Raw genomic sequence first — 27460 nt, 5'->3', positions numbered from 1 at the left:
TGTAGAATTGTCTACTTTTCTTTTTCTATCAGTTTTGCTTTGTGTGCTTTGAGCCTCTATTGTTAGACACATGCAGTGAGTAATTATGTCTTCCTGATGATTTGTCATTTTAATTATTATGAAGTGTCCCTTTTTATCTCTGGTAATACTCTTTGTCTTGAAGTCTATTTTATCTGATATTAAAATGGCCACTCCAGCCTTCTTGTGTTTGCTGATGGCATGGTATAATTTTTTCATCTTTTTACTTCCAATGTACGTATGTCTTTATATTTAAATAAAGTGTGCCTCTGTAGGCAGCATATACTAGGATATTGCTTTTTTATTTACTCTCTCAATCTCTGACTTTTAACTGGAGTATTTAGACCGTAAACATTTTAATTAATTATTGCATGGTTGGATTTAGGTCTACCATTTAATTATTTGTTCTCTCTACTCTGTTTTTTCCTCTGTACCTTCTTTTGGATTATTTAAATGTTTAGTGTGCCATTTTAATTTATCTATTTGATGTTGGCTCTCTCTCTGGCTCCCCCCCCCTTTTTTTTTTCCTTTGAGGGGGAGATTTGGTAGTGGTTGCTCTAGGAATTACAATATATACCTACCCTTTCATCATCTACTTAGAGTTAAAATACTACCACTTTGCTTAAATGTAGAAGCCTTAGACCATATAGATTCCTTTAACCCCCTACCTGCTGACCATTAAATTATAGCTGTCATATATATTACATCTACATTTATTGAAAACCTTACCAGATAATGCTAAAATTTTGCTTTAAAGAGTTTTTAATATTTACCCGGCTGTTTGCCATTTCTCTTGCTCTTTCTTCATTCTTAAAAATCCAAATTTCTCTCTGGCGTCATTTTTCCTTCAGCTGGAATTATTTCCCTTAGCATTTTTCATACAGCAGTCTGCTGACAACAAATTTTCTTAGTTTTTCTTCATCTGAAGAAATATTCCTAAAAGCTATTTTCACTGAACATGGAATTTTGGATTGATAAATCTTTTCTCTCAGGATTTTAAAGGTGTTGTTGTGCTGTCTTGGTTTCTGTTGAGAAATTCACAATCATTTGAATAATATGTCATTTTTTTCTAGCTGCTTTCTGGATATTTAAAAAATGTTCAGTTTTAAACAGTTTCACTAAGATATATCTAGGTGTGTTTTTCTATTGAGTGTTTGTTGAGCTCCTTAAATCTGTAAATTTAAGTTTTTCATTAAATTTGGGGGATTTTTTTCACCATTATTTTTTTCAAAAATTTTTCCTCAGTCTCTCTTTCCTCTTCTTCTGGGATTACAACTATGCTTAAGTTAGATCTTTTGATACTGACACCACAGGTTGTTGGGGCTCTGTTGACTGTTTTTCAGTCTTTTGTCCTCTTTGTTCTTCAGATTGGATAATTTCTATTGATGTGTCTCCAAGTTCATAGATTCTTTCCTCTGCTGTCTCCATTCTATTACTAGCCCATCCAGTGAGTTTTTATTTTATTTGTTACTTTTCAGTTTTAAAATTAATTTGTTCTTTTTTATGATTTCTATTTTTCTGCTGATAATTCCTTCATTTCCAGTGTTTTCCTTTCTATCGTGGAGCATAATTATAATAGCTGCTTTGAAGGCTTTGATAGTTCCAACATCTGCATCATCTTCCAACATCTGTTTATCATCTGTCCTTTGAGAATTGCTCACATTTTCCTGGTTCTTTGTGAATTGCATAATTTTGGAATTTATTCTCACGATTGTGAATGTTATTTGTGTAGACCATGGGTCTTTTTAGGATTTTCTAGGGATTGTTGCTGTTTTTATTTTAGCAGGTAACCTGTTTAGGTTCAGACCATAAATTCTGTCCTGCTTTCTGAAGGCATTGGTTCAGTGGAACTGAGGTTCCATTCTTTTGAGTCTTTTCTGTGATGGTTTAGATCTCAGGGGTTAGTTTGAGACTTTTTCAGGTTTTTCAAATCTTGTTTCAGTTCTCCAAGATTTTGATACATTGGTTTGGATCTGTCTCACAGTAGTAGCTCAGGGGTTAGGCTGAGACTTGTGTAGTTTGTTTAAATCTTATTTCACTTTCAAAGTCTTTGCTAAGCTGGTTTCGGTGTATCCTCCGCACATACATAGCTCAAGTTAAGCTGTGATTTGTGTGGATTTGTACAGAGAAATATGAGGTCACCTTCTTTGCCTGTCTCTTCTTCATGATTCCCCCACATTCGCTAGTCTATAGAGACCCCTTTTCCTTGTTTCTAAGGCCAGAAAGATGGAGTTTCTATGAGAATTTAGGCTGCCCATGCTGGTCTGTGAGTGGGGGGCCACCCTTGTTGCAAAGCTGCATGTGAGAGGAAAAAAAAACTGGGAAACATACCCCATGTGGCTCACTTCTCCCAGTTTTAACTGTTCTCCACAATCCACCTGCTTTTGTTTACTTTTTGAGGTCCAGAGTTTTTAGTTGTAATCAGCAAGAGGACTGGGCCGTAGTGGGTGTGTGCCACTGTGCCGGAACCAGGACATCTCTGTATTAAATTTGTAATATTGGACCTCATGTACAGAGCTGAGAATCATTTTTCCCTTTTTGTAGCATACTGACTTCGTAAGTCCCTGTTATTTTTTGTTTTCCCTATCCCCACATCCATCCCCTTCCTCCCAGAGACAACCATACTAACAAGTTTGATATTTGTCCTTAAATATTTATGAGTCCTTATAAAATAGCTAGTGCCGTTTACTTGTGTAATTGTTTTTAATTTACTGAATTGACATTGTACTGTACATCTTGTTCTGTTTTTTTTTTTATTGAACAGTATGCTTTTTAGTTATGTTCATATCTCCAGATGTGTAGAAATGGTTTATTGCTTCTAACAGCTACATAATATTCCTTAGCAGGCATCTATCACATTTTAATTTTATTTATTCCTAAGAATGGTCACCTTTGTTACTTCCAACTACCTGCTACCACAGACCTCTATGTGTAATTGTTACCAACTGTACCTCTAAAGTGTTGTCTTGAATCTGTCAGTTTATCATCTCTACTATGAAACCTTAGTTCAAGTTCAAGCTTTCATCATCTCTTATCCGTACTATTGCAATAAGCTGCTAACTCTTCTCCTTTCTTTCACTCATCCTCCATGGGTCATCTTTTATACGGCATCCAGAGTGACATTTCTAAACCATAAATCTAAGGCAGGCCTCACACAGTTAAGTTAGCTGGAAGAGGAGTGTCTCAGAGATCCATGGACTCCACTTTGAGAACTGCTGCTCTACCACACTTTGAGCCATCTAGAAGATACTTTGTCACTACTCAGTAATGTTTGTTGACTACATACTGACTGGTCTTAGATTTAGAAGTTTGGATCCAGCAGTATACCAGACTTCTGGCCAGCTTAACTCAGACAAGATAGCACCCTTCCTTTAGCTATGGGATCTAAGTATCAAGTTGCCTAAGCTAGACAGGGTGCCCTGACATCAAGGTGTAGTGGTTACTGTCCCTCTGCCAGAGGAATAGGGAGGCCTGGACACACCTGCTTACAGATCCAGGGGATCTTCTGAAGGGTCATGGAACACCCTATTTTACTACTTTCTTTTCATTGATGGATTTAGGAAGGAATGCCTACTTGGGCTATAGAATGATCATTTACGTGGACTGCTTATGCTTTCTGATTATAGTGAAGTATAATAATAATTATGTATATTGTACTAGGTCAACTATTTTAATTGTTAGAAAATTACAATCTAAATTGTTTTTATTATCAGGCTTATTCGTTTTTTGCACAGGTAACCAACTTGGTTATCTTCTTATGAGGTAATATAAGTAATAGAAACTTTACTCCAGGCCCTCCTTTGTGGTATTTATCTTTGTGTCCTGTTAGTAGCAGGACCCAATGCTCCATAAAGGATAATAGTTTCCAGTACACTATCCCTCATGATGACTCCTTAAGCGGCTCATCATCTGCTTCTTCGTGTGAACTGGTGAGTGATTTTCCAGCCTCCTTCCGAAAGTCTGCCTGCTGCATGAAGATGAGAAGGATCAAGCCAGCTGCTACTTCCCATGTTGAAGGTATCAGTATCAGTATCTTATTCCAAAGACAGGGAACTCTCTAAAGTTATATTTGAGGTATCTGTTGTAAATGGCTCTTAAAGTATTAAGTACCACATATGTGTTCCTTATTAGTGGTTGAATTTTTATTGTTTTTGGCCATGCCACTCGGCTTGTGGGATCTTAGTTCCCCAACCAGGGATTGAACCTGGGCCATGGCAGTGAAAGCGCCAAGTCCTAACCAGTGGACCGCCAGGGAAGTCCCCTGAAATTTTTTTTAAGGTGTTAGGCTGTCATATACTCTTAGCTTCATGAACTGTCCCTCTGTTTTACTGAGTGAAATTCTGCTGATCTTACTCCTCTAGGTTATATGGTATAGCCTTTCCTCTTCATACGAATTGAACCTTCTTTCCCGTTGTTCTAGTTTGATCCTCTGTTGAGGGTTTAGACGCTAGTGTAAGGATTATTCTAAGTGGAATTTTTTAGTGGTTATAGTCTGAAGGGTTCTTAGTAGCCCTTTATCTTGAACAGTTAGCCTCAAATCAGGATCAAACAAATCACACTGTCTGAAGGATCTTATTTTTCATAGGGAACAGTTGATCACTTGGGATGGAGAACAGTACAAAAGGAAAAGGGGAGGTTGAGTCAGTTAATTAAAAGTTATACCAACTTCCCTAAAAATGTTACAAACACTTCTCTAAGACCTGTGCTTGCTGATAATCTTTCTCTTTGGTGGTCTTGTGATCGATGATTTGAAGGCGGGCGCAGATGTTCTCATATAAACCATACTGAAATTTTGTTTTGTTTTCCTATGTTATTTCAGGGTCAGGTGGAGTATCAGCCAAAGGAAAAAGGAAACCCAGGCAGGAAGAAGATGAAGACTATCGAGAATTTCCTCAGAAGAAGCATAAGCTTTATGGTAAGGGAGTAACTTTGCTAATTCTTTTTCACTTCGTGCCTGGGCTTTATTCTCTGAAGGTGAAAGGGAGAGGGACCTTAGATTTTGGCCCTTAAGCACTTTTGAGCCCTTTGAATTTTTTGGCAAGGAATGGCCTCCATCCTGCCTTTTTTTTTTTTTTTTTTTTAATTTTGGCTACGCTGGATCTTCGTTGCGGCGCACGGGCTTCTCTAGTTGTGGCGTGTGGGCTCTCTAGTTGTGCCGCATGGGCTTCTCTTGTTTAGCCTCACAGGCTCTAGAGCTCGCAGGCTCAGTAGTTGTAGCGTGCGGGCTCTCTAGTTGCAGCGTGTAGACTTAGTTGCGGTATGTGGGATCTTAGTTCCCTGACCAGTGATTGAACCCGGGCCCCTTGCATTGGGAGCACGGAGTCTTAACCACTGGACCACCAGGGAAGTCCCCCCATCATGCCTTATTTTACCGTTTTCTTCTGTCATGACTTAAGGGAGTCATTTGGTTGAGGGAGTGGGGCCTAGGGTGTTGAGAAGAGGAAAGAGATTTTGGTGCTAGAGAGGGATCAGAAAAGGTGATGTGTTGGGCTTCAAGTTTCTGTCTTGCGTCAGGGAGGAAGCAACGGCCTAAAACTCAGCCTAATCCCAAAGCCCAGGCTCGTCGTATTCGGAAGGAACCACCAGCTTATGCAGCAGGTATGCTTTCTGTTGGAAGCTTTTTGAGATCTAGTTCTCTCATTCTGTCTTTTTTGTTGTTGTTGGTAAAGGAATGATGTACCAAAGCGTTTTTTTAGGGAGGCGCTTATTAAGCGCATGGCTTTGGAGGTCAGTCATGTTTGTTCAAGTTTTGGCTCTTCATTAATTTTTTGACCTGCCTCTTAATTTCTGCAAACTTCAGTTTCCTTGTCTCTAAATAGGAATAATAAAGGCAGTCAGAATTGTTGTGAAAATTAAATGGGATAAAAACATTTAACAAAGTCTCAGGCACATAGGAAACACTTAGCAAACTGACTGTTATGTATCTCAGTATCCCATTCTTTTTTTCCTGTACCTGGGCCTCTCCCGTTGCGGAGCACAGGCTCCGGACGCGCAGGCCCAGTGGCCATGGCTCACGGGCCCAGCCGCTCCGCGGCACGTGGGATCTTCCCGGACCGGGGCGAGAACCCACGTCCCCTGCATCAGCAGGCAGACTCTCAACCACTGCGCCACCAGGGAAGCCCCCAGTATCCCATTCATATATGCTACTATGAAAAATATGACCCATTGACAGTTCTATGTCAGTAAAACTGGGAAAAAAATTATTGCTCATTTCTTTAAGCCACTGGGCTTTGGAGTGGTTGTTGGATGGTTTTGATCGTGGGGAATTGAGTAGGAGTTTCAGAAAGTCTTCACTGTCTGAAAAAAATTATTTCTAGAAGTTATATGTAGCAAGAGTCTTTCCCCCAGGAAGAGGAAAAGCCACTTTATGATACTTTTCCTAAAATCTGGGATTGTGCTTTTTGTTTCTGGAGAATACTGCAAATTGTAAGTGTTCCTTTCTCTCCTTTGTAGGCAGTTTAGAGGAGCAGTGGTACTTAGAAATTGTGGATAAAGGCAGTGTCTCCTGTCCTACCTGCCAGGCAGTGGGGAGAAAGACCATAGAGGGCTTAAAGAAACACATGGAAAACTGCAAACAGGTTAGATATTTTGTGGCATTTCATAACTGTTATGACTTTTTACCCAAACTTTAAACCTCTGGCACTGTGTTGGATATGCTGATTATTGTGGAGAAGAGGCAGCATTGTGTCATAGAGAAAACATAGACTCTGGAGTCTGACAGACTTGGGTTTGAACCTTCATTCAGGTACTTATTAGTTGTGTCCTTTAGCTTTTTATGTGTGGACCTCAGTTTTCTCATTTATAAAGTAGAGATAGTTAATACCTTGTGTAGTCCATGAGAGGATAAAAAAAGAAATATTACATGCTAAGTGCCTACCCCATTACTTGGCAAATACTGGCACTCAGTAAATGGTAGTTCTCATTATTTTGAAAATGAATAGCCTTTACCTCTTTGCCCTTGAGGACATGACAATGAGCTTTTGGGATTTTGAGATTCATTGACTATTATAGAATTTGGGAAATAAAGGAGATACAGACCAGAGCAGTTGAATAGGACTTTGTGACATTCTGTTTCTCTGTTGAACAGCCTGGCCCTGAGCAGTGTTTTTTCCTTGTAGGAAATGTTCACTTGTCATCATTGTGGGAAACAACTCCGTTCACTGGCAGGGATGAAGTATCATGTCATGGCAAATCATAATAGTTTGGTAAGAGTGTGTTCTGTGCTGTATGAGCCTTTGTGGTAGTTGGATGCCTTTACTTGGACGAATGTAGATAAATCAGTGGAGATGGCTAAGGCTCTGGGACTTCATGGGGTGTTAAGTAAGAAGACCCTTTAGATAGAAGAGTTACACACAATGAAATGTGGATACATAGGTATTTGTGTTTAGGTTTAGCCCAAAGGTTCATATCCTGGGAGGTGGAGGCTTTGAATTCTTAGTTCCTTTACATTCACTTCACTGTTTAGGAGAAGATGGAGAAAGCCAGGAGTCAGATAACTTAGATTTCATGGACATCAGCTTAGGTACTAGTCCAGTCCTTGATTCTCCTATGCTAGAATTTTTTTTCTGTATCTGTCTTGTCCATGAGTCATTTGCCTGTCTGCTTCTCTTGCTTTCTAGCCCATCTTGAAGGCTGGAGATGAAATAGATGAGCCAAGTGAGAGGGAACGTCTCCGAACAGTTCTCAAGAGACTGGGAAAGCTGAGGTGCATGCGTGAGGTAAGAGCCCAAAGACAGCAACTCCTTCTGCCTGGAGCCTCAGGTCAATGTCTTTCTGTTACTTGCTTCCATGTCTCCTGCTTCTCCCTTACAGACCTGGTTTTGTGTCATCTTCCAGCATAAGAGCGACTTCTGTTTTTCAGGGTCTCCTGAATTCATTAACAGTTCTTTATTTTCTTTCTCATCTCCAGAAATTTGTTCTCCCTTTTCCCTTTGTTTGAAGGAGTTTCTTTGTCATCCTTTCTTTAGTGTGATAAAGAGGATTGTAGTAACCTCATGTGAGGAACTTTGATATTGCTGGCTGTTTGATATTGGGGTGGAGTTGGATCATAGACCAAGGAGGAAGCTGTGACACAGACGAGGTATACAGTTCTAGTTTACTGATTGCTGACTAAGTTGATTGAATATCATACTTGGTGGTAGATAGGACAGCAGTTGGGCCAGGGACTAGGAAGAGTTGTGCGAATGGGAAATGCTGGAGAGGGTCTAGTGATACCAGAGCGTCTGTTTGTATGATGTGGCCATTTAGAAATCATATAAAAATATGTAAGATTATAATATAGGCCTCTCTCCTTTGTTCAGAGTTGCTCTAGTAGCTTCACCAGCATCATGGGATATCTGTATCATGTCAGAAAATGTGGCAAAGGGGCTGCAGAGCTGGAGAAGATGACCCTGAAATGTCACCACTGTGGAAAGCCATATAGATCGAAAGCTGGACTTGCGTATCATCTGAGGTCAGAGCATGGGCCTGTGAGTACTGATTGCTTTCCAGACCCTGTTTGGGGATCTGTTCTGCGGTGACTGCTTGCCCCGGCATCTTTCCTACATCCTTGGTTCCTCATTTGTAGTCCCTTTTAATCGGAATGTTTTTGTTCTCTCTCTTCCTTGTTCTTTTGTGCTCTCCTGTCTGCTGTTTGATCATTATTAGGTTAAAGAAATCAAAGTTCATTGTATAGTCTGGGCAGAAGTAAACTCATTAGTATATTTTTAAAACTTAAGACATTCTCCCTAAGTGAGAAATTTTGCGGGATTCTATCCAGCCGATCCCTCTATTCCAGTTTTTTTGTCCTGACTTTTTCTTTTCCTGATTACATTTCTAGGCTCCCCCACCTTGTTTTTTCTTTTTTAGCGTTAAGTTTCAAGATATAACTTATATATGGTAATTAATATTCACTCTTTTTAGTATACAGTTATGAGTTTTGACAAAAACATACAGTCATGTAATTACCACCATGATCAAGATATAGAACAATTTGATCATGCCCCCCAGATTCTTCTGTGTCCCTTTGTAGTCAGTTGTTCTTCCCATCCCCAGCCCCTGGCAACCACTGATCTATCTCCTGTCCCTATAGTTTTGCCTTTTTTGGAATGTCATATAAATGGGATCATACAGTATATACCCTCTTGAGTCTGACTTCCTTCACTTAGCATAATGCATTTGTGATTCATCCATGTGTTGCATGGATCATTAGTTTATTCCTTTTTGTTTCTGTCTAGGATTCCACTGTATGGATATTTCACAATTTATCCATTCACCAGTTGAAGAGCATTTGAGTCATTTCTAGTTTTGAATAAGCTGCTATAAACATTTACATAAAGGTTTTTGTGTGAAAATAAGTTTTAATTTCTCTTGGGTAAATACTTAGGAATAGGACTGTTAGGTCATATGATAAGTGTATGTTTAACTTTGTGAGAAACTGCCAAACCGTTTTCCTAAGTGGCTGTGCCATTTTGCATTCTCACCAGCAAAGTAAGAGAATTCCAGGAGCTTTGCGTCTTTATCATCACTTGCCCTTGTCATGTTCATTTTTAAAATCCATTCTAATAGGTATATAGCAGTATTTTACTGCAGTTTAAATTTGCATTTCCCTAATGACTAATGATATTGACCATCTTTTCATCTGCTTATTGGCAATGTCAGTCTTTAATGAAGTTTCTTCTTTAGTGAAGTGTCTGTTGAAATCCTGTGTTCATTTTATTGTTGCAGTTTTTGTTGTCTTGCTCTTATGTTTTAAATATATTTTGAGTTTTTTACATATTCTGGACACAAGTCTTTTTTTTTTTTTTTTTTGCGGTACTCGGGTCTCTCACTGTTGTGGCCTCTCCCGTTGCGAAGCAGAGGCCCCGGACGCGCAGGCTTAGTGGCCATGGCTCACGGGCCCAGCCGCTCCGTGGCATGTGGGATCTTCCCGGACCGGGGCACAAACCCGCGTCCCCTGCATCGGCAGGTGGACTCTCAACCACTGCGCCACTAGGGAAGCCCTTTTCTTTTTTTTACATCTTTATTAGAGTATAATTGCTTTACAGTGGTGTGTTAGTTTCTGCTTTATAACAAAGTGAATCAGTTATACATATACATGTGTTCCCATATCTTTTATTTATTTTTTTATTATTATTATTATTATTTGCTGCGCTGTGCAGAAAGCAGCATCTGAATTCCCCGACTGGGCATCAAACCTGTGCCCCGTGCATTGGGAGCGCAGAGTCTTAACCACTGGACCAATATGGAAGTCCCTGGACACGAGTGTTTTAGCAGATACATGTTTTGCAAATATTTTCTCCCAGTCTGTAGCTTGTCTTTGCATTTTTTATAGTGTTTTTCAAAGGGCAGAATTCTTAATTTTCATAAAGTTCCGTTTATCTTTTCTTTTCCTTTTGTGGATAATGCTTTTGTTGTTGTAGCTAAGATATCTTTGCCCAATCCAGTGTATAATTCTCTTTTGCTGCATTATAGCAATCAGCATAAAATCACTGGCTTAAACAACACAACTGTATTATCTCACAGGTCATTAGGCCAGAAGTCCAGGTTACAGCATGACTCAGCTGGTTCCCCTGTATAGAGCCTCCCAAGACTGGAATCAAAGTGTCGGTAGGGCTGTTCCTTTCTGGAGGCTCGAAGAGAGGATCTGTTTCCTGGCTCATTAAGATGGTTCAGGAATTCAGTTCCATTCAGGCATAGAATCTCATTTCCGTGTTTGCTGGGAGATGTGGTCAACTTCTAAAGGCTACCTGCAGTCCCTGGCTCATGGTCCATTTATCTTCGAGTCAGCAACAGTATTGAGTCTCTCTCATGCTTGAAATGTCTCCTGCCTCTTTTTTCTGTCACACCTCTCCTACTTAAAGCCAAGTGATTATGGACATATATTAGATGTATAAGAATACCTTCACATCAGCATCTAGATTAATGTTTGGTTGATTAACTGATGACGGTAGCCTCACCAAGTTGACACATCAAAAAACCATCATGCCCAGGATCACAAAACGTTCTCCCTAGGTTTCTTCTAGAATTTTTATACTTTTATGGTTTACATTTATGGCTACGATCCATTTTGAATTAATTTTTGTATATGGGTTGATGTTTATTTCTTTGTATATGGGTATATCTTGACTTTTAACCACTTTCACTTATTCCAACACAACAGATTTTATCCTGCTAAGAAGCTTTTTACCAGTAAAATATGCATTAAGATGGTAGAGCTTTATACTAGCGGTTAGCAAGCTAGGAAGTAGCTTTCTTTTCTTCCTTTTTTTTTTTTTTTTTAAAAAATAGCTCTTTTGATAAGAGAGCAGGAAGGACAACCTTTAGTCATTGGATCTGATGGAAGCCATTTCTCAGACCTGTGTTTTACTGTGTCTTATTCTTGCAGATATCCTTCTTTGCAGAGTCAGGACAGCCAGAGTGCTTGAAGGACATGAGCTTGGAGCCAAAGAGTGGGGGCCGAGTTCAGAGGCGTTCTGCCAAGATAGCTGTATACCACCTGCAGGAGCTGGCCTCTGCTGAACTGGCCAAGGAGTGGCCTAAGAGAAAGGTGCTTCAGGATCTGGTACCTGATGATCGGAAGGTGAGGCAGAAAGTAGTGTTAATTTTGAACCATTATGTCTGATACTGGGCTTACTACATACAGAAAAGTAAACACACTTGAGTGAGTACATGATAGACAATATTTTGCTCCTTTATCCTTGGAGATGGAGTATATCTGATCCAGCTTCAGTGTTTGGATTCATGTAGGTCCTAGAGTGACAGTCTTTTTCAGAAGTTCTTTAAGGAGCCCTCTTAATTTTAGGCTACTTCCAGGGTGAACCTCAATTCCCAGGTCACTTTTTTGTTTGGTCTTTGCCCAGTATATTTCCACTTTGTTAGTTCATATGTAGTAGTTTAATATTTAGTTTAGGTAGGTGTTTTCAGTTTGTTTTTATAGCAGTAGAACCCCTTTCCCCACCTACTTTTTTTTCCAAATAATAAAAGCTTATGCAAAACACCAGTATATAAAATAACTAAAAATGGAGTTGCTCTGAGTAACTAGGGGTAGTGAGCCCAAAGGCTTGTCTACTTAGCCTTCTCCTTGATACTTTTATCATTCCCCTCCACGGCCCCAAATGCACTTCTCAGGGGTGCAGAGCCCATCTTGGAAGCCTTTGGTTTAGAATAAACAGATCATAGAGGGAAGGAGCCCTATTTGGCCAAGTGGAGACAAGGAGTATATGACAATGGAGTAGTCATGGGAAGGGCTTGGAGGGCTATACAGTAAGGACTAAGATCAGAGTTAAGGGTCTGTTACTCTCCAGGGTGTCAAGAAGAATAGTTTAGATTTGGCCTGGTGCATTGACCCATGTGAGAGGAATGTTATGTATTATAAGAAAATAGGTCAAATCTAGAAGTTAACACTTTTTCTTATTTGGTCTAAAAATCAGTCCTACTGGTGTCCAAGAAGTTGGATCCTATTTTTGAATATCAGAACATCCTTTCTTGTTTCAGACTTATTGCCACTTTTTTCATGCCACAGGCTAAAGTACATGGTTATCTAAATTCAGTTTAGATGTGAATTTTGCACAGTGATATATATCTTGTGATATTGCAGTCCAGTTGCTTTCATTTTGCATGGTATGCGTTAGAGAATTTGTTAGCTCACTCATAAGTTTTGGTATTGTTACCTAGCAGATACTTTCTCAAAATCATCAAACAGTTTTATATTTTGACCGTGTGTGGGTTTTAAGGCATAATTATGTTTTTTAAACATAAAAGCTTAATTTTTTGGATTGTGGTTCAAAAGTCAAAATGATGACAAACATTGAGATATCTCACTCTCATTTGTCTTTTTCCTCTCCTGTATCTATGATTGGTAGTTTCTTGTGTGTCCTTCTGGTGTTTCTTGATGCAAACACAAGCAATTTGTTTAGGAAAACCTCCTGTGTTTTCCTTTACTCTCACACTACTACACACTCACAACACTTCTGATACCAGATGTGTGGGGTTTTCCCACACTGGCCAATTTTCCAACACCAGCTGGGTATCCTACAATTTAATATAGTCTGACACTATCTACTTGGAGTTAATATCAGATCATATAAGTTAAGGGCTCAATCCCACAAGACTGCTTCAACTTCAGATTCGAGTCATAAGTCCCAGGTTGTCAACTTGTACTCTGATGGATTGGCTATAAATTGGGTTCCCATAACCCCTTCCTTGGGTTTGATAATTTGCTCAAATGATTCACAGAACTCAGGGAAACACGTTTACTGGTTTATTATAAAGGATGTAATGAAGGGTACAGATGAACAACCAGATGAAGAGATACATAAGGTGAGGTCTGGAAGACTCCTGAGCATCAGAGCTCTTGTCCTGTGGAGTTGGGGGTGTGTCACTCTCCTGGCACATAGATATGTTCACCAACTCAGAAGTTCTCTGAACCCTGTTATTTGGGGATTTTTATGGAGGGTTCATCGCATATGCATAATTGATTATTAACTCCATTTTCATACCCTCTCTGCTTGCCAGAGAATGGGAGGTGGGCCTGAAAGTTCCAAACTTCTAATCATTGCTTTGTCTTTCTGGTGACCACCCTCCTTCTAGGAGTCCACCAAGAGTCAACTCATTAGAACAAAAGATGCTTCTGTCATCCAGGAAATTCCAAGAGATTTAGGAGCTCTGTGTCAGATATTCCTGTAACTGAGGGAATTACAAATTTTAGGAGCTCTGTGTCAAGTACCAGGGTCAAAGACTAAGTATTAGCAGGATCTAGGGCTCAGAGACCAATATATATTTCTTACTATTTTACAAATATATATTCCTTTTTAAAAAAACCTTTGTATTTTGAAATAATTTTAGACTTACAAAATAATTGCAAAATTAGTACAGAGTTTCCATGTGCTCTTTACCCAGCTTCCTCTAATGCCAACATCTTAACATGTAAGTATAACAGGATCCCATCAGCATTCCATCCGGATTCCACATTTAATTTTGTTAACTGTGTCTCCTTAGTCTCCTCCAATCTGTTACAGTTCTTTGGGCATTCTTTGTCTTTTGTGTCCTTGACACTTTTGAAGAGACTATCTGGTTATTTTGTAGAATATCCCTAATGTGGGTGTGTCTGGTATTTTCTCAAGATTAGATTGAAGGTTTTATGTTTTTGGCAAAAATGCCTTCAAAGCAATGTTGGCCCTTCACAGTGTACCATATTAGGAGGTGTATGTATCTTTTTACTGATGATAATAACCTTGGTCACTTGATTTGGTGTCCAGTTTTATCCATGGAAAAATTACAGTTTTCCCCTTTGTATTAATAAATATTTTGTGGGTAGATTGAGACATTCAACTAATCTGTCTTATTATACTTCTGCCCACTTTAGCATCCATCAGTGATTCTTGCCTGCAACAATTATTTCTATTGTGTTTTAGTCTAATGATGATTTTCTGTTTCCATCATTTCTTATTCAATGTTAATTGGAATTCTCCTGTGAGAAAGATCTTTTTCTTCTATTAATTTATTTATGTAAGTATGGAGTCATGGATACTTACTTTATTCTAGGGTTATAATCCAATGCTATTATTATTTTGCTGCTCAAATTGTCCCAGATTTGGCCATCAAGGGCTCTTTTAAGTGGGCTCCTGTGTCGTTTCAGCATGTCCCTATCACTTTTTGAGCACTTTTTAATTCTCTGACACCGTGAGATACTGTAGGTGCATCTTGTATTTTTCTTGCCCCAGCCCTGGAACCAACTGTTCCTCTAAGGAATCCTACTTTCTTTTATTGGAGAATATATTTAGAAACAAAGATTTGAGTGCTAGGTGTACTCATTCTTACTGGGATGTCATTGCTTCTGGGTCCTCTTGATGGATAGAAATATGACATTTATGTATGAATATTCATGCACACATACACATAATAGTATTTATTCTATATCTGTCTGTTTAAAGCCATGATTCATCTCCAGTCCAACACTACAAGTTTCATTCACACCTTCTTTTTTCCTTACTTGTAACTCCTTTCTCTAGTAATGAGAATCCTGGCTGTCACTGTCTACAGTATATTTATTTATTTGCTCAATCCTACTATAACATGAAGTAGTTTCAGAATTGTTAACCCATACCTCTGTAAAAACCAAATTTACTAACTAGAGACTAATATTTATATATAGTTTTTTTAATCTTTAGCCTTAGCATATATAGTCAAAGTACTGTTTTCCAAAGTTTCTTAGGTTGGTTCCCACCTCCCCCACTCCTTTCATTATGTTTCTCATTTGTAATAATTATATTTCTCATTTGTAATAATAAGGTTCATGTGTTACTCTTATTACATTTTGGGTTCCCCCTACATCCTATTTAATTTAATGGGGGAGTAGCCAAAATGGTAGAGTAGTACAACTGTGAGCTCACCTCCTCCCATGGACAGACCTGTTTACAAAGCAACTATCTTTGAGAATGAGGTGAAGACTAGCAGAAAATAGCAGTTATATCCACAACTAAAGATGTAAAGAAGGAACTACAACAAGATGGGTAGGAGGGGCAGAGACATGGTAGTCAAGACCCATATCCCTGGATAGGTGACCCACAAATGGAAGAATATTCACAACTGCAGCGGTTCTCTCCAAGCTGTGAGGGGTCTGAGCCCCATATCTGACTCCTCCCCAGCCTGGGGGTCCTGCACTGGGAAGATGAGCACCCACAATGTCTGACTTTGAAGGCCAGCAGGGCTTGCATACAGGAGAGCCAGAGGGCTGTAGGAAACAGAGACTGTCCTCGTAGATAGCACACCAAAAAACCTCACACACTCCAAGACCCATTACAGAGACAGTAATTGGAAAGAAGCCTGAGTCAGACCCACTTGCTGGTTTTGGAGAGCCTCCCAGAGAGGCAGGAGGCAACTGTGACTCCCCCAGGGGAAACAGTCACTGGTGGCAGCCATTTTGGGGAGCTTGTTTGACTGCGAGGACACTGGTGCTGGCAAGTGCCATTTTGGAGTCCTCCCTCTAGCCTGTGAGCACCAGGGGCTTACCACCCCCCAGCCAGTCAGCACCAGTCCCAGGACCGGCTCAGGCTGAGCAGCTACCACACTGGGACCCAGCTCCCTCCACCACTGGGCCCAGGACCTGGCCCCACCCACCAGCAGGCCTGCACCAGCCCTGACACCCCCTAGAGCCTGGCCCTGCTCACCAGTGGGCCAGCACCAGCACTAAGAGCCCCAGGCTGCACAGGCAGCTTTTCTGGGACCTGGACCTTCCCAACAGTGGGTTGGCACCAGCCCCAGGACCCCCTGGGCTATGCAGCCAGCCTTACTGGACTTGTCCCACCCACCATCAGGCCAGCATCATCCCTGGGTGCCCCCAAGCCTGGTAGCCAGCCACCCTAGGACCCAGTTCTGCCCACCAGCAGGTCACCACCGGTCCCAGGGCCCCCTGGGGGCCTGCTGTCAGCCGCACTGGGACCCAGTCTTGCCCACCAGTGGGCTGACAGCCAGTGCATGAGTCAGGGCCTAGCAGCCAGCTGGACCAGGTGCCAGCCCCGCCTACCAGTGTGCCCGCAGTAGCCAGCCCCACCACAAAAGAAGGGCTCACATAGCCCACATAGGGGGAAATCCCTAGAGCATATTGTTCCAGTGACCAGAGGGGAGTGTGCTACTAGGTGCCACAGGATGTCTCATACATAAGGCCACTTCTCCAAGATGGGGAACTGTAACTGACCTGTCTAATATATGGAAATAAACACAGAGAATTAGGCAAAATGAGAAAGAGGACTGTGTTCCAGACAAAGGAACAAGACAAAATCCTGGAAGAAGAACTAAGGAAAGAGTAGATAACCCTTCTACCTGATAGAGTTCAAGGTGATGCTCATAAAGATACTCAGTGAAATCAGGAAAAGAATGGACGAATACAGTGAGAAGTTTAACAAAGAGTTAAAAAGTATAAAGAAGGACCGAAGAACTGAAGAATACAGTGACTGAAACAAAAAATACACTAGAAGGAGTCAGCAGTAGATTAGATGATACAGAAGAACAGAAGAGTGAACTGGAGGACAAAATAGTAGAAATCACCCAAGCTGAATAGAAAAAAGAAAAAGGAATTTTAAGAAATGAAGATAGTTTATGAGAACTAACATTCACATTATAGGGGTCCCAGAAGGGGAAGAGAGAGAAAAGGGGGCAGAGAATTTATTTGAAAAAATAATAGCTGAGGGCTTCCCTGGTGGTGCAGCGGTTGAGAGTCCGCCTGCCGATGCAGGGGACACGGGTTCGTGCCCCGGTCCGGGAAGCTCCCACGTGCTGCGGAGTGGCTGGGCCCGTGAGCCATGGCCGCTGAGCCTGAGCGTTCGGAGCCTGAGCGTCCGGAGCCTGTGCTCCGCAACAGGAAAGGCCACAACAGTGAGAGGCCCGCGTACCACAATAAATAAATAAATAATAATAAAATAATAATAGCTGAAAACTTCCCTAACTTGGGGAAGGAAACACATATCCAGGTCTAGGAAGCACAAAGAGTCCCAAACAAGATGAACCCAAAGAGGTCTGCACCAAGACACGTTGTAATTAAAATGGCAATAATTAAAGACAGAAGATCTTAAAAGCAGCAAAGCAATTAGATACGTACAAGAGAACTCCCACAAGACTATCAACTGACTTTTCAGCTGAAACTGCAGGCCAGAAGGGGGTGGCACGATTTATTTAAAGTGATGAAAGGAAAAAACCTACAGTCAAGTACTCTTCCCAGTAAAGCTATCATTCAGATTTGAAGGAGAGTTAAAAGGTTTTACAGATAAGTAAAAGCTACAAGAGCTCAGCACCACTAAACCAGCTTTATAAGAAATGTTAAAGGGACTTCTCTAATCGGAAAAGAGAAGACCACAGCTAGAAATATGAAAATTACAAAAGGAAAAAATCTCTTTGGTGAAAGCAAATATACAGTAAAAATAGGAAATCAACCACTTATAAAGCTGGAAGGAAGGTTAAAAGACAGACTAGTAAAATCATCTATGTGCATAAGGGATATACAAAACAGAAAGCTGTAAAATATGTCAAAAACATTTGAGGGAGAGAGTAAAAATGCATGGTTGTTAGAATGCCTTCAAACTTAAGAGAACATCAACTTAAAAGAAAAAATATATATATATGGGTTGCTGTATGTAAACCTTATGGTAACCACAAACCAAAAATCTGCAATAGAAAAAAGAGAAAGGAGTCCAAAACTATCACTAAAGATAGTTATCAAATTACAAGGAAAGAGAGCAAAAGAAGAAAAAGGAACAAAAAAGAGTAACAAATACCCAGAGAACAGTTACCTAAATGGCCATAAGTACATATCTATCAATAATTACTTTAGATGTAAATGGACTAAGTACTCCAATCAAAAGACATAGAGTAGCTGAATGGATACAAAAACAAAACATGTATACATGCTGTCTAAAAGAGACTCATTTCAGATCTGAGTGACTGAAAGTGAGGGGGTGAAAAAACGTATTCCATGCAAATGGAAACAAAAAGAAAGGTGGGGTATTTATATTTATATCAGATAAAATATTTATATCAGATAAAATAGGTGTTAAAGACCGTAACAAGAGACAAAGGACATTACATAATGATAAAGGGATCAATCCATATTTATATCAGATAAAATATTTATATCAGATATTTATATCTGATATTTATATTTATATCAGATAAATATATTTTTATCAGATAAAATATTTATATTTATATCAGATAAAATAGATCAGATATTGATATCAGATAAAATAGGTCTTAAAGACCGTAACAAGAGACAAAGGACATTACATAATGATAAAGGGATCAATCCAAAAAGAAGATATAACAGTTGTAAATATATATGCACTCAACGTAGGAGCTCCTACATACATAAAGCAGATGTTAACAAACAAAAAGGGAGAGGGACTTCCCTGGTGGTCCAGTGGTTAAGACTCCGCGCTCCCAGTGAAGGGGATGTGGGTTCAATCCCTGGTTGGGAAACTAAGATCCCACATGCTGCGTGATACGGCAGAAAAAAAAAAAGGGAGGGGTAGAAATCGACAATAACACAATATTAGTATGGGACTTTAACACCCCAGTTACATCAATAGACAGATCATCCAGACAGAAAGTCAATAAGGAGACACTGGCATTAAATGACACATTAGACCAGATGGACTTTATATGTTTTATATATATAACATTCCATCCAAAAGCAGAATACACATTATTTTCAAGTGCACATGGAACATTCTCCAGGATAGACCACACGCTAGGCCACAATACAAGTCTCAATTTAAGAAGATTGAAATCGTATCAAGCATCTTTTCCAACCAGAAGGGTATGACACATGGGGGCTAAGCAATATGCTACTCAGCAACCAGTGGGTCACTAAAGAAATGAGAGGAAACTGAAAAATATCTGGAGACGAATGAAAATGGAAACACAACAATTCAAAATTTATGGGATGCAGCAAAAGCAGTTCTTAGAGGGAACTGCTAGATTCTAATGATACAAGCCTACCCCAGGAAACAAGAAAAATCCCAAATAAACAACCTAACCTTATACCTAAAGGAACTAGAAAAAGAAGAACAAGCAAAACCCAAAGTTAGTAGAAGGAAAGAAAGAATAAAAATCAGAGCAGAAGTAAATGAAATAGACACTAAAAATAAATAAAAAGGAAACATCAATGAAACTAAAAGCTGGTTCTATGAAAAGTTAAAAAAAATTGATAAACCTTTAGCCACACTCATCAAGAAAAAAGAGAGTGACCAAATAAAAGGAAAAAGGAAAAGTTACCACTAACAACAGAGAAATACAAATAATCACGAGACTACTATGAATAATTACAGTATATGCCAATAAAAAGGACAACCTAGAAGAAATGGATAAATTCCTAGAAACATCCAATCTCCCAAGACTGAATCAGGAAGAAAAAGAAAATATGAACAGACTAAATTGAATCAGTAATTTAAAAGCTCCCTACAAACAGAAGTTCAGGACCAGATGGCTTCATAGGTCAATTCTACAAAACATATAAAGAAGAGTGAACACTGGTCCTTCTCAAACTGTTTCAAAAAATTGAAGAGGAAGGAACACTTCTGAACTCATTCTGTGAAGCCAGCATCACCCTGATACCAAAACCTGACAAAGACACCACAAAAAAAGAAAATTACAGGTCGGTATCACTGATGAACATAAAGCAAAATCCTCAACAAAGTATTAGCAAATCTAATTCAACAATACATTAAAAGGATCATACACCATGATCATGTGGGATTTATCCCAGGAATGCAGTGATGGTTCAGTATCCACAAATCAATCAGTGTGATATACCACATTAACAAACTAAAGAATGGAAAGTATGGGGTTATCTGAATAGATACAGAAAAACTTTTGACAAAATGCAATCCGTCTATGATAAAAATTCTCAACAAAGTGGTTACAGAGGGAACATACGTCAGCATAATAAAGGCCATCTGTTACAAGCCTGCCAGTAACATCCTACTCAATAGTGAAAAACTAAAAGCATTTCTTCTAAGATCAAGGAGATAAGGATGCCCACTTTTATTAAACATAGTATTGGAAGTCCTAGCAACAGCAGTCAGACAAGAAAGTAAAATCAATGGCATCCAAATTGGAAAGAAGTAAAATTGTCACTGTTTGCAGATGACATAATACAATATAGAGAAAATCCAAAGGGTACCACAAAAAGCTATTAGAACTGATCAATGAATTCAGGAAAGTTGCAGTGTACAAAATTAATACACAGAAATCTGTTGTGTTTCTATACACTAAAAACGAGCTATCAGAACTCAGAATTAAGAAAACAATCCCATTAACAATTGCATCAAAAAGAATGAAATGCCTAGGAATAAATCTCACAAAGGAGGTAAAAGACCTATAATTAGAAAACTGTAAGACACTGATGAAAGAAATTGCAGACAACAGAAACAAGTGGAAAGATATACCATGCTTATGGATTGGAAGAATTAATATTATTAAAATGACTAAGAAAGAGGAAATGCTTATAAATAAAACGAGTTTTGTACTGTGATTTACCAAAGGTTCTTTAGGTTACCTTTCTTACTTCCTCCATTAACCTCTATGGGCTTGGATCTGTTCTTCTGTCTCAGAGAATCAGTTTCCTTTCAGATGCTTCCATTTTTCAAGCAGGAGGACTGTGTATTACCAATAGTGAACTTTGCAAGAACTGTCTCTACAGGTGTTAACTCTTCTGGAAACTAGTTATAGTTGTAAGAAGAGACTAACTGGTGTCAAAGCATGAGAAAGGAAGTGCTAGGAATAATTCTACTTTTGCAGTATAAGCAAAGAATAGATGTTCTATTCCCTGAGTTTTCTCACATTCTTTCAGGTTGAACTTTAATTTTTTTGTGTTAGAATTTTTAAAATATCAAAAATTAACATGATGTCATTGAAGAAAAATGATAAATGCAGATAAGCAGGCAAAAAATGAAAATCACTCAAAATTCTAGCACCCAGAGAATACCACTGTTAACATTTTGATTTATAGCCTTTGACCCATATCCATATATTTCTATTGAATATGTAATATATATATGTTCCTTGAGTATAATATATACATATTATATATATATTATATATAGAGAGGGAAAATTTATATTGCTTTCTCTTTTGTAACAAATATTTTAACTGTATAATGCTCTGTCACTAGCTTTTTTTTTTCAACTTTAGATGAAATGTTATATCTGAAAGTCTTCTGTCCTCTGTTAAAAATCAAACTATTTTAAGACAGAACAATAGGCAATTATACTTACGTGTTTCAGGAACTTTAAAGGATCTTACATATTATCATTTTTGTGTATGAAAATATACTTCTGCAACTCTAGAATTATATGAACCTGAAGAGTTATGTAATTCTGTTACTTTTGGGGTATTTTGGTTGAAAGTTGGATTCCTCCAATAAAATGTTTCTTGTCTTGTAGTTAAAATATACTCGTCCTGGGCTACCGACCTTCAGCCAGGAAGTACTACACAAATGGAAGTCAGATATCAAGAAGTATCATCGCATTCAGTGTCCTAACCAGGTGGTTCTTTCTCATTCATTTATTCACTAAATGTTGATCAAGCATCTGCTGTTTGTTTCAGTTATTTATTCCTTTGTGACAAAACACCTGAACTTTAGAGGCTTAAAACATCAATTACTTTGTTAATGATTCTGTAAATCAACAATTCTGTCAAGACTCAGAGGGCAGTTGTATATGGCACCAGCTGGAATCATTCATGGGTTGCATTCTGCTGGAAGCTCTGATGGGGCCTGAATGTCAGGTGGCTTCTAAGCAGCTACTTCAGCTGGGAGATTGATTGTCCATATGGCCTCTCTCTCTTGCATGGTAGTTGGGTTACCAGTGGGGTACATGGTGACTGAATTCTCAGACAGCGTGTTCCAAGAACATAAAAGCAACAGCTCAGATCTCTTAGGCCTAGCTTCAGAATTTGTTCAGCCTCATTTCCATAGCATTCTGTTGGTCAAAAAAATAATAGGACCTATCCAGTTTCAAAGGGAGGATAAATGACTCACTTCTTGATGGGAAGAGTGGTAGAGAATTTCCAGCCATCATTAATCTACTACAGCTGTATATGCAGTACTTTGGGGAGGAGTAGATATATAAGAAGTAAGAGACACATTTGCACTAAAGAAAGCTGATTTTTGGAAAAACTTGAGCATACAGTTTTTTGTATTTTTGTAAGTATCAGAAAAGTACTAGGGAACAGAGTGTTTTAAGCTTTTTTAAACAACTTTTTTACCTCTTTTTCTTTTACCTTTCCTTGGTTTTCTTTTTGTTCTTTGGCTTACATATTTTTTTGTGTGGTTTGTGGTGCAATTTATTGGGTTTCTTCCCCCCTCCCTCCCCCCGCAAGGGTACAGTGGGTTAGTGCAAATGGCCAGATTGCTAAGAAAAGGATGCTGTTTGGTGTGGTCTTCACATGATTTCTTTTTCTCTTTTTCAGGGCTGTGAGGCTGTCTACAGTAGTGTATCTGGCCTTAAAGCTCACCTGGGCTCTTGTACATTGGTTTGTAACGTTCTGAACTATTTATCTTAACATGACCTCTAAAATAGTCTGACATGGAAGAGAATTCAGATTCGGTGAACAGCTAGTTGTCCTGTTTGCTATTACCTTCAAAGGCTGGTTTAGTTTAGTTTTGTTTTTTTTTTGTCCCAGAGATCCTCGGTCTGTTAATTGGGTGGGATGCCAGGGTATGTCCAAGATGCAGAATGGGCCAAAATAGCCATAAGTCATATCAATGAAAAAATTTGGAGAAAAATATATAGTTCTGAGTCCCTACCAGGGATTTAACTTCTTCCACCTGAGCGTCTACCACACTGCGCCTGCCCTATCTTGTTGGGCCTTCAACTTCCTAGAATCAACTTACATTGTGCTTATCTGGATTGGTGAAGATCCTCAAACCCATCTGAACTATTCTGGCTTCTGGGGATGGGAGGTGCGATCCCTGGGTGTTAGGCTAACAGCCATTCACCTCACTGAATCTTTTCCATGTTGACCCCAGTGCCCTGCAACCTACCAGTCATGGGGATGGCTGCCACTTTCCATTCCCATTCAGAAGTATCTCCTCACACAAAATAAGCACCATGGAAACCCGAAGCTTCAGGAGCAGAGAGAAGTCTCAGTCAAGGCAACAAGGGAGTTGGAGACATCCAAACCAGATCTGTCCAGGAATGCTTAGGAGTTCGCCATCTTGATCCTAGTTTCTGAGTCATTCAGCTAGATCTTGTGGAGGGTACTCTTCTAATTCTGGATTCCTAAGGCACGCTTTGCAGCAGTGGATTGATTCTAGCGGGAAGAATTGCACATTGGTGCCTCACTGAACTTAAGGAGTTTGATAATTTGAGGGGAGGAGCCAAGAGAACCTGGAAGTGAAGTGGAAGACATAAGGGAAGATAGAAAAACGTGACATGTTACATAATAAAATTAGGAGAACTTCAGGTTGTGTTGGGGAGGGTCAGTGGGGTCAGTGTTTGGTATAGAACTGCATTAGGATAGATGTGTTATGGTCATAGTATGCCCAAACTTGTTTTCCTAAATATAGTGATGTTTCGGATTTTCTTCCTTCTTCACTTTGCTGAAGTAGTATCTCCTCTTTTCATCTCTGACAGTCCCTTCCCATTGCCCAGGTATGTGTTCCTGAATTTACCCTTCTCTTTCTTTCTTTCTTGAAAATAGGGAACCTTTGTGGCTGGAAAATACAAGTGTCTTCTATGTCAAAAAGAATTTGTGTCAGAGAGTGGTGTCAAGTATCACATCAACTCTGTCCACGCTGAGGTGAGGTTTCTCCTTTCCCACAGTGTTTTTATAATCTTGTGGACCCCATGAATATGCCACAAGGGATGGGAATTTTGTGCCTCTTATTATAAGCTAAGACTGTCAGAGAGACTAAAGGGTCTACATTAGAGTTTAAAAACTTTCTAAAATTAGGCGTGTAATAGTATTTTTCTGTGAAAGCATTTAAAGATCACTGTGGGTGTGAGCATCCCTGACTCTTCTAATTATCTTAAGTCCGATTAAATCAGACATCTGGGAACCAGGCTGCATTTACACCTTTGGAATTCTTGTTTCACAGCAATGTCTGTGCTCCAGTTTTCTGGTATTCCAACATCTTGGAGCAACCTGTTTTGAATATTGTTGATATACCATATAGAAACAATGTAAAAGATGTTATTGAGACAATTGAGGCGACTTGAATACTAGCTGTACTACTAAGTAATAGTAATGTGTCAATGTTAATATTCCAAAATGTGATAATTGTATTGTAGTTATGCAGGGGAATGCGCTTGTTCTTAGGCAGGTACATGATGATGTTTTTAGGGATGAAGTATCATGTCTGTAGCTAAATTGTGAATGGTTCAGAGGAAGGGAGAGAAGAAGGGGAAGAGAGATTAACAATGGTCAATCTAGGTGTTCATTGAACTATTGTAACTTTTCTGGAAAGTTTGTAAATTTTCAAAATTAAAAAATTCTGTTAAAAATGCTTTAGGTTCAGAAGGTCAAGAGTTTTCTCTTGGGGAAAGTTTTTAGGAGTCCAGGTGAACAGAGAAATTCTCTACCGTATAATTAAATACCCTTATTGCAAAAGCTCAAGGAGTAGAGTGTGCATTCTCTTGGAATATTTTACTGCAGATACTGTTGTTGCCTGGCGAGGAAAAATAGCAAGCGCCTGCGGCTGTCCTCTGCCCTCAGATGCAATAGTTCTTAGCAGTGTGGGCTTGAGTTAGTGTCATCCATTGTGGTTCCTGTTGCTTTACTGGTTGAAGCTTTGGGAATCCCTTTCCATATCTGAGATTTCTTCAGGAAGGCGGTCTTTTTTTTTAAATAATGTTACCTTTCTATGCTTTGGGAAGTATTTGAAAGATAATTATCTCCTGACAAAATCTGGCCTTTGTATAGTTCACTTGTTTCTCCAGTTTCTGTTTCAAAAGTTGGAACCAACAAATTTCACTTAGTTTGGGACTTGCTCCCAAGTATTTGTTCAATAATTTATGCCTGTATTTATGAAATCCTTATGGTGTTAAACGTGTTTACCTTGTTCCTCCCTTTCTGCCTCACTTTCTTTTTTTTAAATTATATTTATTTTTTTGGCTGCATTCAGTCTTCGTTGCTGCACGCAGGCTTTCTCTTGTTGCGGAGAGCTGTGTGCGGGCTTCTCATTGCGGTGGCTTCTCTTGTTGTGGAGCATGAGCTCTAGGCTCCTGGGCTTCAGTAGTTGCAGCATGTGGGCTCAGTAGTTGTGGCACATGGGCTCAGTAGTTGTGGCTCGCAAGCTCTAGAGTGCAGACTCAGTAGTTGTGGCGCACGGGCTTAGTTGCTCCGCAGCATGTGGGATCTTCCCGGACCAGGGCTCAAACCCATGTCCCCTGCCTTAGCAGGCGGATTCTTAACCACTGCGCCACCAGGGAAGTCCCTAACCCTTAATTTTTTTAAACTGAGACTCAGAGAGGTTAATTTTCTGATGGTCACATGGCTATAAACAGAGCTAGGATTTGCACCCAGGTGGTCTGACTGCAAAATTCATGCTCTTAACCACTACACTGTCATGAAATAAAAATCTCCTATGGCTCAGTGCTTTACATCTCATGAGAAGATTTTTAAAAGGAGAGGAGTGGGTGGGATCATGCTAAGTAATCAGTAGTACCCGAAATCATGTCTTATACAAGAAATGCTTGTAATGACTGCTCTGTACTGAATTTCTCCAGTTTAAAAGACACAGTTCTAAGCTCTGGTTCCATATCTGTTTCCTCTTTACTGTGTTCTGTCCTAATCATGCCTTAAAAAAAAATCTTCCCATACCACTTCCTAGTGCACTATATTTTGACTGGATAATGTTTCTGTTTTGCCTCTGTAGGATTGGTTTGTTGTAAACCCAACAACGACCAAAAGCTTTGAGAAGCTGATGAAGATAAAACAGCGACAGCAAGAAGAAGAAAAGCGGAGGCAGCAGCACAGGAGCCGAAGGTCTCTAAGAAGGCGGCAGCAGCCTGGCATTGAGCTTCCTGAGACAGAGCTGAGTCTTAGAGTAGGGAAGGATCAGAGGAGGAGTCATGAGGAACTGCTCGTGGCAACGTCTTGTAAAGAACCAGAGCAGGAGCCAGTGCCAACACAGTTCCAGAAAGTCAAGCCCCCAAAGACGAATCATAAACGAGGAAAGAAATAGGCAGTCAGTGTGAAAGCACTCCTGGGAGAGTGGATGGGATGCTGTGGTCACAGGGACCTGTGTGGAGAGGCCTGAGTCACGGGGGCCAAGTGAAGAGAAATTTACTCTTTCAGCTGTTTGTGTAAGGCTGTGGCACTCTCAGCTCCTTCCTCCTGTGTAAATTTCAGTGTTTTCCCTATTGATTCACGTGGACCCTCCACCACCCACACCCCCATCTCCTTTTTGGTAGATTTTCCTGCTATTCTCATTGGAGTCCTCCTATTTTTCTCTTATCTTGCCCAAAGAGCTCCTCCTTAAGGCCCACTATAGGCCCTTCTTGCCCCATACAAGACTAAGAAACCTGTTTGATTATCCTTTCCATACTGAGGTGTAGAATGTTCTTGGAAGCTCCATTGATTTCGTAGTCACTCCATCATCTTATAAAACAATTCCAAACTAACTCTTTAAAACCATACTGATTTATCATTTTGTATTTGTGATATAACAAGCCTAGAACCTAGAACTGTTGTCACTCCTTTAATAAGGTTCCCCCGTCTGCTTGGGTGACAGAATTTATGGAGGCTCTTTGTTGTCTCAATATGGTTTTAGGATTGAAAGTGAAAAAATAGATTTAGAATAAAAAAGTTAGACCCTCCGGACACAGGTTTTCCAAGGAAATGCTTTTCCCAGGTGGCAGTAAGTAACTAGACCCACACACATGAAATGCAGCCTTAGGAGGAATGTGTCCCACACATAAAATGACTGGAAAGAAGAAAGTAGCAGCAAAAATAAATACCGCCTCAA

At 39.6% G+C, this 27460-nt stretch overlaps 1 protein-coding gene across 2 annotated transcripts in view; it reads left to right on the top strand.

The window, feature by feature from the left end:
* The window catches only part of ZNF512 (zinc finger protein 512), a 34648-nt gene extending 7188 nt beyond the window's left edge, over positions 1–27460 (top strand). The window contains exons 3-14 of one of the 2 annotated variants that reach the window (XM_065891737.1): positions 3848–4035; positions 4838–4933; positions 5533–5616; positions 6472–6596; positions 7137–7223; positions 7638–7736; positions 8319–8486; positions 11384–11578; positions 21933–22034; positions 22960–23022; positions 24193–24291; positions 26369–27460. In XM_065891737.1, the coding sequence (XP_065747809.1) occupies positions 3848–4035; positions 4838–4933; positions 5533–5616; positions 6472–6596; positions 7137–7223; positions 7638–7736; positions 8319–8486; positions 11384–11578; positions 21933–22034; positions 22960–23022; positions 24193–24291; positions 26369–26677 (1615 nt within the window). In that variant the 3' untranslated portion in view covers positions 26678–27460. Of the gene's footprint in view, positions 1–3847; positions 4036–4837; positions 4934–5532; positions 5617–6471; positions 6597–7136; positions 7224–7637; positions 7737–8318; positions 8487–11383; positions 11579–21932; positions 22035–22959; positions 23023–24192; positions 24292–26368 lie in introns of those variants that run through there. The other variant, XM_065891739.1, reaches the window with a different exon arrangement.

This window comes from Phocoena phocoena, chromosome 14, assembly GCF_963924675.1.
Source record: "Phocoena phocoena chromosome 14, mPhoPho1.1, whole genome shotgun sequence".
NCBI classification, from domain to species: domain Eukaryota; kingdom Metazoa; phylum Chordata; class Mammalia; order Artiodactyla; family Phocoenidae; genus Phocoena; species Phocoena phocoena.
Note: the sequence above shows the minus strand (reverse complement) of the source record. Positions and strands in the feature narration are given on the sequence as shown.